The sequence below is a fragment of the Aythya marila genome (assembly GCF_965140915.1).
Source record: "Aythya marila genome assembly, chromosome: Z".
Lineage (NCBI taxonomy): Eukaryota > Metazoa > Chordata > Aves > Anseriformes > Anatidae > Aythya > Aythya marila.
Window position 1 is genome coordinate 69,945,866 of NC_139080.1, and position 13,404 is coordinate 69,959,269.

Genomic DNA, 13,404 nt, shown 5'->3' on the forward strand with positions numbered 1-13,404 from the left:
TTTTTAGGTCCGTTTTCTATCTGACCTTGTGAACTGTCACGTAATAGCTGCACCGTCAATGGTCGCTATGTTTGAGAACTTTGTGAGTGTGACACAGGAGGAAGATGTACCCCAAGTAAGCAAAAGATCCATAGGCTTCTCTAGGGCTGTTTTAATGGCACTATTACTGTATCAAAACTTCTATACTTCAGCTTCAAACAGGGAAGTTTTAGAGGTAGCAACCTAAATGGACTGTCACGTGGAGGTTCCTTGGCATGAGTAGAAGTTGCCTCTGGTGCTTAGAAAATAATATGCGTATGGTAAGAAAGCATGGGCCTTTATATTGAGGTAGCTGAACCAAATCCTTTTTACTTTACCTTGGCAACTGCATAGTGCCTGGATTGTTCTGCCAAGCTTGTTTACCCTTGTGACACAGATAATCCGCAGAAGGACTGTGAAGGTGGTAAGTTTTCCAAGTTTCCTGTCATGGTTCAAGTTAAAAATCATACATTCCAATAATACATTTTTTTCATGGCTTGCCAATCCAGTCTTTAACTGCTGATCTTTATGTCCCCACAAAACAGTAGTTTTTCATAATGTTTTAGTTTAAATTAAAATGGGATGTATGTATGAGAACTTACAGAGCTTAATTGTACGCTTAGTTTTCAGAATTCTCCTTCTTGTAGGTCCGATGTGACTGGTACATGTTTGCGTTTCTGTCATCTTTGCCTTGGGTTGGAAAGGAGTTGTATGAGAAAAAGGATGCTGAGATGGATCGCCTCTTGTCTCAGACAGAAAGCTATCTGAAGTAAGTTGTAAGCCGTTAAAATAATCCTAAAGTTACTTATTCAAGCATGAATTAATAGCTTTGATTATTCATATAAAAATTCTATCAAGTCTGATGTCTGAGTCGTTTGGGGAAGGAACATTGAAAAACAGAAGGATAGATTTTGTTTCTAATTTGAAAAGGTTTTTTTATATTGCTTAGTGCTAGGGTATGCGGAAGGTCTTGCCCAACTCACGCTCAACTGTGATGTGCATACTGGTAGGTTACTTCAGTGTTCTACGGGTTTTGCCTAGATGGTTCAAGTTAACGTTGCTGTCGAGATACTTTAAATAATTACAAACCTTCTTTTTGTGTACCATAGACTTCATCAGCTGAAGAGACTTAAGTGGTAGTACAGTCACACACAAAAAATGCTGTCCTAAATTAGCCTTTAATAGTAAAGCTTTCTGTTCTGTGTAAACAGACGCCGCCAGAAGATTCATGTACCCATGCTTCAAGTTTGGACTGCTGATAAACCACATCCACAAGAAGAGGTGACTGGTTTTTACTTTACATTCTTTCAGAAAGTTTGAAACACAATTTTTGCCTGAAGCGTCCTTTAATCAGAACTATAAAATTAAGAGGTATCTCTAAAAGTGTTAATGCTTTGAATTATCTCCTGTTTGTCATTATTTCTGAGAAGTCCTGGATAAGGAGTTCTCTTTTAAGTCTTGGACCAAAGCATAAGGTTTTATGGGGTGAGTAGGAGATGGCTGACAAGTCCCTGACTAAATGTTATTAAATGAAGAGTGGTTGTAAGCTGGAGTATTCTTTTTGGACTTGCATGTACAGGGTTTCTTGCTAAAAGGGCCTTTATGACAAGCAGCGTGTAATTACTTACTCATCCCTTACTGTTTTCTCCCTGCAAGAAAGAAACCTTTGAAGTGGCTTCACTTCCCCTAGGAAGTGCTAAACAAACACGTAGAAGCTGTATGCAGCAGTTACTGTGTCATCTTTCACAATTAAACTCCAAAATATTAGGTGGACGAGGTGGCATCTGGCTGGCTTAGGTAGAATTTGCCTTTTCTGTTTTTTATTTTTTTCGCAGTTACTTTCTTTTTTTTTCCTCCTCCCTTGAGTTTGAGGATAATTTTTGTTGGAAAGCAATGAAAATCAGGTTGATTTTCTGAGAAATTTTGGAACTTGGGCCTTTTTGTACATTTTGTTCACTGTTCTGATTAAATCAGATGCCTATTTTTAAATTCCCAGTCTTAACAATTGCCTTGTTAGTCATAATTTGAAGAAATGGGCTTTCTGATTATGATTGATATGTCAACATGAGCGTTCTGCCTACCCAATATCTAGATTTCCTTACTTAGTTCTGTAGAGAACAGATTAGCAGAGTGCATTTGAGACCTGCTGTTATCCAGAGTACTGTAAACATTACTATTCACTTTAGGTGCCTGTACTAGTTATGTTTCCATTTCATAGTGTGATGATTTCAGTAAATGCAAAGCACTTTCACGTGAAGATGCTTCTTGTGTTGGTTGTACCTTGAAAACTGCGTTCAGTAAGGCCACAGGCTGTAGCGGTTTGTGGCCTCCAGAGGTCCTGGACCGCTTTTATCAGGACTGTAGAAAGCAACTAAACCAGGCAAACTGCTATCATGGTCTCCTGGGCTTTGTTTTAGTGTTCTGAAAACGTATCAGTGTTTGAGTTTTGCTAACAAAATATTGTGTGGAATTTGCAACACCTCTGGTGGTTAGAGTTCCTAAATTATCTCTTGGTTTACTGAATCATTAGATCCCGCAATAAGCAGTTAAAGCAACTGTTTATTCTTTTCTGAATGCAATGCAGAATTTAAAACATAAATTTCTGATTGTGCCGTGAGCTGCAAGCTTTGTTACTTATTCAGCATACCTGATGTTTCTTTTTTTTTTTTTTTTTTTTTTTGTCTTTCAGTATTTAGATTGCCTTTGGTCTCAGATTCAGAAGTTGAAAAAAGACCGCTGGCAAGAGCGACACATTCTGAGGCCCTACTTGGCTTTTGATAGCATTCTTTGTGAAGCACTGCAACACAATCTGCCTCCGTTCACTCCTCCGCCTCACACTGAAGATTCAGTGTATCCGATGCCAAGGGTTATTTTTAGGATGTTTGACTATACAGATGACCCCGAGGTACGTGACTCCCGTGGAGGAACTGATTTTACAATTAGGTTCAGGGGTCAGCAGCAGACATATAGACAAAAGTATATAGGAGTAGGAAAGAATATGTATTGATTTCCCCAAATACTTTTATACCTCCCTTTGCTTAAAGTCTGCTACCTTTCACCTTCATTTTTTGATGCCCAATTTTTGTCACCAATGAGACCATGACCAGTATTCTCTCCACTCTATCCTGGCCATTTTTTAACCGTATTTTCACTCAAGCATGTTTTTTTCTGAGCTGCTTGTTATTAACCTGCCTCATTGCTATGTAGACCAAAAGAAGAAGTGGATGCTTCATGAACTCGTGATCATATTCTCTAATTTTGTTGCCTTTTATGAGCCCTTGTATTCATTTTGTTTTAAATATAAGTCTGAGGTTTGCGTGGAACTGTGTCACACCAACTTCTCAGTAGGATACAGGGCAGCTGAGAGCTCACCATATTTGTTTTTTTTTTTTTTTTCAATGTGTACATAGAAGTAGTATAGTTTGCCTAACTTTCACGAATCTTCATTCTTTTTTTGAACTAGGGCCCTGTCATGCCTGGCAGCCACTCTGTTGAACGATTTGTAATAGAAGAGAACCTTCACTGCATCATCAAATCCCACTGGAAAGAGAGAAAAACTTGGTAGGAAGAGCTTATGCTATGGGGCCCTGGTGCTTACATACTACCATGGTATCAGTAGTATCAGGGATACGCAGAGTCCTGCACTGGTTACACAAGAGCTTGGGATTAAATGTTTCCTAGAGTGTTTGATTAACTTCATTTACTACATTTAACTGTATTAAAACTGTTGGCTGCAATACTGTGGGGCTCTAATACACTGATAATGAAGATTACATATAATGCTGGGGTCTGTGGAACGGTATCTTCTTGAGAAGGGAATTACTTGATAATAAAGAATGTGGTGCAAAAATTTATACAGACACACGTAACCCTTCATTGGAGCCCTATGGAGAGTATGGTTGTGTTACTCTTCCTGGAGTTTTAAAGAAGCTTATTTGTTCAAGCAGGATGAGCATTGAGCTGGTGTTCACAAAGATGCTTTTGCTTCCTACTCCTTGTTGCCCTGTTCTCATAGGGATTACATGGCAGAGAAAATGGAGCCAGCTCTGGGTACTTATTGCAGGGTCAGCAAATTACATGTGTTTGAATTTGGAAGCGCCAGTAACCAGTCAAGGCACATTTCTTCATTTCTTTTTTCTGGGTAATATCTGGTGGGGGTGATTGGTAACTGAGGTTGTTTGCCACAAGTAATTGTCTGTGTCATGCTTCCGTGCAAAACCCACCAAACTGGGTATAGGGTACAAAAAATGGGCAAAACCAATGCTTGATGGGGTGTGATAGTTTTTTGCTTGCAGCTTTTTCATTCAGAAGGAACTGGAAATTCAAGGTTGTTGCAGTTATTGGAAGAGTCTGTTAATTCCCTGAGAAAGTAAATGAGGCAGATTCAAGATTTGCCAGAGGTAGAAATAAAATAAAGAGAGTATCAGTTGTTTGCTATGAAATAATGGTAGGTGATAAAGAGCTGGTTAAAAGAGGAAGCATTTGAAGCTTGGGAGTTTCTTATATAACCTGTTAGCTCAATTGTGCTTTCAAGTCATTCTGAACATCTGTTTCAGTTTGGATTTTTTTTCCACTTCGTATGTGCGTGCCAGAATTTCACATCACCATGCAAAACTACTTTGTTTAGCGATACAGAATTCAAATGTTATAGCAAAAGAGAAATAAAATACGTCTTTACAGGTCATAGTTCAGGCAGTGCCAGTGAGCTCTTGTGCTGCTCATGTTGTAAGTGTCCTGTGAAACAACAGAGAGTCTTTGGAAGTGTTGTTGATTTGTGTGTGTGCTGATTTTGTGTGAATTCTTGCCCAGAATTAAGCATTTCCTGTAGCTTTGTTACTTGATCTTTACATCATGTTTGCTGTGTTATATTCAGAACTAAACGTACCTATGGTTTTGCAGTGCTGCCCAGCTGTTGAGCTATCCAGGAAATAACAAGATCCCCTTGAACTACCACATAGTTGAGGTATGTGTTGTATGGGTAACTTCTTTCGTAGCTCCTTATTTCACAAATAAGACATCCCAATTAGCTCCATGATAGATCAATTAAATTACAGTTTGATTTGGGAGTCAACCAGAAGCTCACTGAATTCTAGGAATGACTTCAATGAGCAAGTTGTATACGATCAAATGCTGGTTTTATTCTTTTTGTTGTAACTTTAACTCAGTGTGTGGGAGCTTTGGTCAAGTACTGAAATTTCTTAGTGCACTAGTATTCCAGGCGGTAGCATCTCCCAAATATTCTTCCTTCTAATTTATCCTACAGTTGAAGAGTTAGCTACAATTGAGTCACTTTTGCTTTTTTTTTTTTTTTTTTAAAAAAAGGCACAAATTTGAAATATAGGAAACTCCTTTTAAACATAAGAAGACTGTGTTGTTATGGGTTGGTTGGTTGGTTGTTTTTTCTTCAATGAATGTGGTTAAACCCTGAAAGAGCTTGCCCATGGAAGGTGTGGATTCTCCATCCTTGGAGTATAAAACCCTCCAAAAAGCAGCCCTGAGCAACCTGTTCTAGGTGACCCTGCCTTGGGCAAGGGGACTTGACTAAATAATCTCCAGCCAACCTGAGCTGCTCTGTGTGATTCTGCGGGTGGATCTTCTACATGAACGTATTGGCCTGGCCCCGTAAAGATCTTGAAGTGAAATAGTGATGTTTCCTCCAAGGCACTTCCCATGTTAGAGGAGTTTAATTAAACGTAATGTGTATCAGAAGAGCAGCGTAGGTTTTCTTGTAATGCCTCTTTTCAAAGGTCTGTTTTCATGATACAGAGCTGTATAAAACTTCGTTAATTTCTAATCAAAAATTGAAAGGAATTGACAGATTTCAGTAATAATCCTGACTTATATAAAGGCTCTATGAAGAAGTAACTGTCTATAAATAGGAATTTCATAGTTAATTATAACAAGAAATAATCTAATGTAGAAGGTGTATCTTAATAAAGACGGGATTGAGAATTTCTGTTGGCACCAAAATGCCAAATATTCTGAATGCTGGTAAGTTGTGTTATGTTTGGTCATGTTGCTCTATTTGTACTCTGAATTCAGAAGAGAGGAATCTCAAAATTGATGATAATTTTCTGTCTTAACATCAAAGTATCGTCAGTGGTCTTATCTTCAATATCTTCTGGTGCTGTATATGGCTATATGGCTAGGTGCTTTATGCTCAGCTCAGTGTTAGTGCCACCAAGTAGTTACTGCAATTCCTGATGAAATAAGTTACTTAAACACCCTGGAAATCCACTGATTCAAAGACTCGGAGGATATGAAATTAAAAAGTCTGCATAGACAAAGTGACTGGAGACAAATGCAAGATTGGTGTATGAATTGTATTGACTGTATCTGTCACAATTTCCTTTTTCTTGCAATTTTGAGTTGTTCTAGAATGTTAACGTTATTACTTATGACTGTGTATTTTTAAAGAAGTTCCTGAATTTTTAAGGCTTAGCATGCATTTTGCAGACTTGTTCATTCTGCTTGCTACTACTCCTTTGTAAGGTTTCTCTTAACATTCAAGCCAGAAGTTTATTGCTTTCAACAGCAGTTCAGCAGTTTCATCTGTGAAATTTCACTAACTTTTGTCATATGGCACAGAACAGTCGATATAATGTTGTCTAACAAACAAATTAATAAAATAAAGTATTATTTAAGACTGAGACCATAACCGTAAATGTAGCCTGAAACTGCTCAGTATCTTCCCAAATATATGTATTTTTGAGGTCCGTAAGGCTGCATGCTGTAGTTTGTCAGGCCGAGCTGTGTTCGTCAGAATGCTCTGTGCTCCCTAGAACCTGTGCAAAATATTCTCAAACGTGGCACCTTTCAGCAGCTGCTTATAAGCATATTTGTGGTATTACTGGTAGCTGTGAACAGAGAGTGTCTCGGCAGCGTGACTGGGTTGCTGTACTGGTATGACCTGTTGTGCGCTTATGGCTTTTGGACAGAGTTTGGATGTTCAGGTTTTCAGAGCCCTGACCTTTCTTGTGACCTGGTTATTTTCACAAAGTGCTGCATGCCAGTTTGAAACACTTCATCTGAACGTTTGATAACAAACCCATGATGAACATCAGAACTATTGCCTTGAGGAGTGTCTCAGAGAGGTATTTAGTGGTTGTCCAATTGTTGCTGTTTCCCATCTTCAGAATAGGAGTAGTTCTGTGCCTGACAGGGTCCCATCTGCACCTTTTTATCATGTTTTTCAACATTACGTCCAAATTATTTTGTCGTGGAAAGGTTCTTCAGTTCCTTATGGTCTCTTCATGCTTTTAAATCCATCCTCAGAATATAAAGTTCTAGTCAGTGTGTTTTCACGTGCTGTTTGTGATGTCTATAAATGGATGTTGATTTCTTACGCTAGTAAGATTATCTACTGCTTACTCGTTTAAGCTTTAATTCTTCTCTTCCGTGTTTATTTGGAAGTTGTCAGTGAGGAAAATCACCAGCTATAATGAATCAGAGGTTCCTGATTCCTGTGATGTAATTTAAATCTAGTTGAGAGTGGCATGCAAACTAAACAGAAGCTCAGACATGAACGTTGTATAGTGATGATTTCTTCATAGCCCTTAAAGGTTGACGTCCTATTATTTAGGCAAAGTTGAAAATAAAACATGAATGCAGGACTGTTTTTAGCTTTCTTACAAGGATCCTCAGCCAAGGGGTACAGGGCGTATATTTTTGTTGTATAAAATGCTGGTTGTAATTTTCAGTTTCAAGTTGTGGCTTTTATTTATATAAGTTTTTCCACATAGAAGAAAAGAGGCCACTGTGGAAAAGTACAGGTTTATTTTTCTTGTAAATAGTCTCTTGTATTAAGTGAAGCTTAAGCATATGGTATGTTTAATATTTATTATTTAAGAGGATTAGATAATTTCAGCTTCGGTTTGCTCAGATCATTTGGTGATGATGCAATATGGCATATTAAAACCATGCACATTGCTAGACATGTATAATGCTGGGATGGCGTAGTATTAATTTGGACGATGAGGGCAGTTGCTCACTGTTTTTGTGTGATGTAGAGTTACCATTGTCTTTACAAATTTCACGTTTTTTTTTTTCCTGGAACATATATTTGACAGTAATATGAAGTCATTTGTGTATGTTGTTGTTCAAGGTTGATGTCACTGTTCTGGAGCTGAGGGTTTTGGAGGCCGACGTCTGGCTGTGCTCTAATTGTATGCCTTCCTCTCCTACAGGTGATATTTGCAGAATTGTTTCAGCTTCCATCTCCGCCACACATTGAAGTCATGTACACGACGCTGCTGATTGAACTGTGCAAACTTCAGCCTGGTTCTTTACCACAAGTCGTATCCTTTCCTTGCTGCTGGAGAGCGTTTTTAAAATGGAGTCTTTATGTTATTTGTTCCGTGGGTGCGGAGACAGCAATAAATACTGTCAGTAATAATGCCTGTTACACTCACATGAAAGAACAACACAGCCCACATAGCACAGATCTAGTCTTGCTGGTTGGGCAAGACTCTTCAGATTTCTGGACACTGTTCTGGTACTTCCTCTCACCTACCCAAGAAGTGCTGTTTTAGTGAGGGGATAAAATATTAGCTCTCCTGTTTGTCAGTATAGCCTGTTAGGTCTGGATAATGTGTGGCACGGTCACAGATGCATTACAGGCTGAGAAAGAAAGGAAGTGACAAACTTGATCTTTTGTTCTAACAGCTAAGTGAGCGCTCCTACTCTTTTTTTTTTTTTTTTTTTTTTTTCCTCCAGTAGGAAGTGTAGCAGATGATTTAAAGGAACTTGCTTGAGTTCCCACTCAAATGCTCCCACTACGAGCATTTGAAAGGTCAGTAATCATCCGTCAGCACAGATAGAGTAGCTAAATGCTGAAGAAGGATGCATGACTCCCAGCTAATTCTGACTATTACATTGTCCCTGTTGTGCTGCCATTTTAGATCATGTTAGCTCATCATTTCAGGTCAAGACTCTGAGAATGGAGGGCTGTGAACAGATGCCTGCTAACTTCATTCACAAATTTTCATGATATTTCATGATATCACTCACTTTTTGAAAACCATACAATCTCATTGATCTATTCCTAGAGTTGTGTGTCCCTCTGTGCAGGAAGTTTTTAGTGTTAATATGGACGCCATAAGGATAAAGCCCTTCTGGGTGAAATCAGTGTAGACATACTTTCTCAATACTTCAGTGTTGATCAAAGATTATGGGTAAGCTTCGACAGCAGCCTGTGAAGCCATGATGGTGAGATTACAGAAATACTCCATTAGGAAGTTGGTGTCCATTTATATCAGTGCAGTTTCCATTCTTGTGTGATCAGAATTCTGACTTTCTGTAGAAGAATCACATAGTCTTGTTACAATAACAGAAGAAAAATAGACTGGGATTAGAAGGTAGAACTCACTTCTTGGCCTGTAGTCTGTGTTCTTTTCCACTGCGGTTTTTCTGTGATTTATCTGATCCTGGAGCAGTCAGTACAAGAGTTGATAAGATTCTATTCAAAAACTGAAAAGAACTACAAATGACTTATTTAATGCTTCTCTGTCAACCTTAATAAGAAACTTTCAGCTTGCACAAGCGACAGAAATGCTCTACATGCGTTTGGATACAATGAATACAACCTGTGTAGACAGGTAAAAGTGTTCTGGAGATGACAGAAAATGTTATTAATTCTTCTTGTGCATTGGGTATTGAGGAATCTGTGGAAGGAATAATCCAAAATCTGTGTTAGAACTTTATGGTGCTGTTCAAAATGATTTTGGGGGCTCTGGAATTGATCAGTCTAAATAGAAAGTAGGCGACTCTTGGCCTCCTTATAAACACTCCATGGTGAGCTGGTGAGAACTTTCCCACGTTCCAGCCTGGTATTCCAGTTCATTGATAGTTGACTGGTACTCTGGTACTAAGCCTGCTCCCTAGCGGCCTGGCAAGTGAGTGGGAAATGGAGTCTCGGCAAGTGTGCCACCCAGAGGAGAGTGGCTGTCATTTTGCTGCTTGAGTGAAGCCTGCGTTGTGCAGGAGAGCTGCTAATTACTCATCAAAAATGTGAAAGTTGCATATGCACACTAAGTTTACGTTTTGTTGGCTTAGTATGTATGTATGTATGTATCTGTATGTATGGAACAACAGAATGTGACAGGCTGTCTTGTTCTTCCAAAATAGCTAGTTTCTGTTTCTCTGAACTTGGTCTTTCATATCTGTCAACATAAATGTAATGCTATAATGGCTTTAGAGTTCAGGCTTGCTTTTGACAGGTAGAATACGTTTACAGGAAAATCTCAATTGAAAGTTTTCCTGCACTTCTGGTATTTAATGGAGTTTTTTTTTTTTCCTTTTGATAAAGATTTATTAATTGGTTTTCTCACCACTTGAGCAACTTCCAGTTCCGTTGGAGCTGGGAAGACTGGTAAGTTTCTTTCCTTTTAATCTGAACCTCATATTGCAAAAACCTTAAACTTTCAAACTTATTCATGAAATGTCACAGTATAGTGGCCCTGTTAATTGCTTTCCTCTAACTTTTCAGAGATCTTTTTATAATCTGTTCACCACCATTCAGTGGAAGGTTATCTTGATAATCTTCTTAGTTACTGTATTGTCTGTCCCTGACTAGCATTGTGAAGAATCTCGTGTAAGTGCGAGCGTGCCCTAAGGAGAAATAGAAATTTCTTTAGATTGTGCTGTGCCCTTGGTCAGTTGTTGGCAAATTCTCTGAAATGGCTCCTTATTTTAATGATTTGTTCTGATGCTTCCTCTCTTTGTATCCTGTGTTCAGGCTGTGACGATGCTCTCTCTCCTACTCTAACCTTTCATTTTAACGTTTGTCCTTGGGACCTTGGGGTCTGTTTCCCTCCTGCCAAATCCTAGTACACAAAGTTCCATCAGAGCTGCCCCAGCCACCCATTCTTATTTTGCCAAATCTTGAATTTCCATTCCTGGGTGGAGATCCGTGGACTCTATCACTGTCTAACCACAGGTTTCCCAGGTTTTGTGTTCCAGACGCCATGCTGGCTCTTTACTGCCATCTTGTTGCTCACTCTCTCCATTTTAGCAATATCACCTTGGCGTTCAGTCCTCTTTACAGACCTAACTTCTGCAGCCTGCTACCATACACGCTCTCCATAGGTGATCTGCCCAAGCCTCATGGAGAGGGGTGCAGTACGTTGCTGTGGCATTACTTAAGTTTCTTGTGTTGTCCTTGTAGAGTTAAGTGCTTGCTGGTTACTCTAGTATACATCCATGTTGGCTGACCAGCCAGTGCTCTTCAAAGAGCTGATTTTTCTTTGCATGGACGTTCCTTGATGGAAATGCTTATGTGGGTTTCTATCACAAGCTGCCATTTTTCACAAATCTTGAAAATGTCACTATATTTGAGATTTTTCTTCAACTGAAATGCATTTGAAATCAGCCAGAAGCTCAGAAATTCCTGTGAGGGAGGAACAGACTATGAAATCACACAAGGTTCTTTTCCTCAGGAAAGAGAAAGCAGGCTAACCATCAGCACAAGCTATTTTTGGTCTGGTGGGGAAAAGAGTGCTACTTAAAAACATAGCATACAAAAGATGAACTTTCAAGATTGCTGATAATAAGGAAATAGTGATAAACCACCTCATTGTCTTAAAAATGCCTACACCGTAAAACAGAAAGTGTTAAGCAGTCCAGCTATGCTTAGGCCATGATTGTTTTGCACGTATTGGGCTAAGCCAGAAAGAGACTAACTCACAAATTCTTTCACTAAAAACTATTGCATTCTGTCCTTTGATAGGTCAGATTGTCTTACTCAGGACCTTGAAAAGCCCAAACCCAAATTTGTGAGAGAGGTTTTGGAAAAATGCATGCGGTAAGTAACACCCTTAGATAGTTGAGTTTTAAACAAAGTTTGATCTTTTCTTCTGGATATAGTCAGATTCATTTTAACTTGGCTCTTATCTTACACATGTCTGTTCTTACGATTCAGTCTCAGCTAAGAGATGAGTCTGTGCTATTTTGTTCTGGCCTACATACTGTAGGACACTTAAAACACTAATTCTATCAGAGAGAGGGAGAAATAGGTGGAGCAAATGGTAGTGAGCTAGCTATCTCTAGGTATGCCCACCTATGTTTACAAAAAGATGTACTTCACCACAGGCGTGGAAAGAAACAGAGTTCAGTCAGTATTTCTGGAAAGTATTAGGCATTCGCAGAGATAGAGGGAACTGATTATAAGTTATTCTAAAAGAATCAAGATCATTCATAGCTTCTGGGCCTCTATGATGTTGCTTGTATTTAAAAATAATAATAGTAGTAATTCACAAACAAGTTTCTCCAAAGCCCAACAATAAGAGTACACAATCAGGACTAGACTTAGGATTCTAGAGAGAGAAGGATATAGAAGGGAGAAAAAAAGACCATGTTGTTCAGTGTCCCACACGGAAACATTAATCCATTTTAGAGTGATATAGAGTATAGAGTGATTTAGATTATAGGAAGGGTGAAAGTATTGTACTACAAAATAAATGCATTTTTTTCTGTTACATTCTTCCATTTCACTGGAAACTGGTGGTGAAATTTAAGCCTTTATAGTAATCAAATAAGTTGGAAAGTAAAATCAAGAGATTTGTAGACATGAAGACATTTAATATTTTTTTCTGCTTGAATTACCAATGTCCTACTAGTTTTCTAGAAAGCATTTTAGGCTTTTGCATAAAGCATCCTACCAAGCAGCTTCTAAATCTTTTCACAAGCTAAATTGTGAAGTTGATGCTCTCAGTATCAAAGTATTTGAATAGAGAGCATCTTCTGGCAAGTTACTTTTACTAACAAGTAGAAGCTACCACTGTGTTGAAGAAACATCTGTGAAATGTAAAGACCAGGAAAAAAAAAACCATTGTAAATCAATGACTTAAGTGTTGGCCCTGATGTTATAGTGTTGTGGTTTAACCTGTCCAGCAGCTACACACCACACAGCCATTTGCTCACCCTCCTCACTCCCTTTCTGGAATGAGAGAAACGGGAACACGAAGCATGTGGGTTGAGATAAAGACAGTTTATTAGGACAGAAAATAAAGGAAAATAATAACAATAATGATGATAATAGTACTAATAACAGTAATGTGTACAAAGCAAGTGATGCACAATGCAATTGCTCAACACCCGCTGACCAATGCCCAGCCTAACCCTGAGCAGCCGGCCCCCCAGCCCCGGCTAGCCACCCCTGTATATTGTTTAGTGTGACCCCAGACAGTGTGGAATACCCCTTTGGCCAGTTTGGGTCAGCTCTCCCGGGTCTGTCCCCTCCCAGCTCCTGCTGCACCCCCAGCCTACCTGCTGGCAGGACAGAGCCAGGAGCTGAGAAGTCCTTGGCTTAGTGTAAGCACTGCTCTGCAACAACTAAAACATCGGAGTGTTATCAACATGATTCTCATCCTGAATCCAAAACACAGCACC

General features: G+C 39.0%; 2 protein-coding genes across 2 annotated transcripts in view; one reads left to right on the forward strand and one right to left on the reverse strand.

Moving 5' to 3' along the window:
• ACO1 (aconitase 1) overlaps positions 1-13,404 on the reverse strand; it is a 340,782-nt gene that overhangs the window by 228,639 nt on the left and 98,739 nt on the right. The window lies entirely within an intron of this gene.
• The window catches only part of NCBP1 (nuclear cap binding protein subunit 1), a 31,528-nt gene that overhangs the window by 4,093 nt on the left and 14,031 nt on the right, over positions 1-13,404 (forward strand). Inside the window, exons 5-14 of the mRNA XM_082783022.1 lie at positions 8-115; positions 666-787; positions 1,230-1,299; positions 2,708-2,923; positions 3,482-3,579; positions 4,918-4,981; positions 8,205-8,315; positions 9,550-9,614; positions 10,325-10,387; positions 11,744-11,818. Coding sequence (XP_082639148.1) covers positions 8-115; positions 666-787; positions 1,230-1,299; positions 2,708-2,923; positions 3,482-3,579; positions 4,918-4,981; positions 8,205-8,315; positions 9,550-9,614; positions 10,325-10,387; positions 11,744-11,818 — 992 coding nt within the window. The remainder of the gene's footprint in view (positions 1-7; positions 116-665; positions 788-1,229; positions 1,300-2,707; positions 2,924-3,481; positions 3,580-4,917; positions 4,982-8,204; positions 8,316-9,549; positions 9,615-10,324; positions 10,388-11,743; positions 11,819-13,404) is intronic.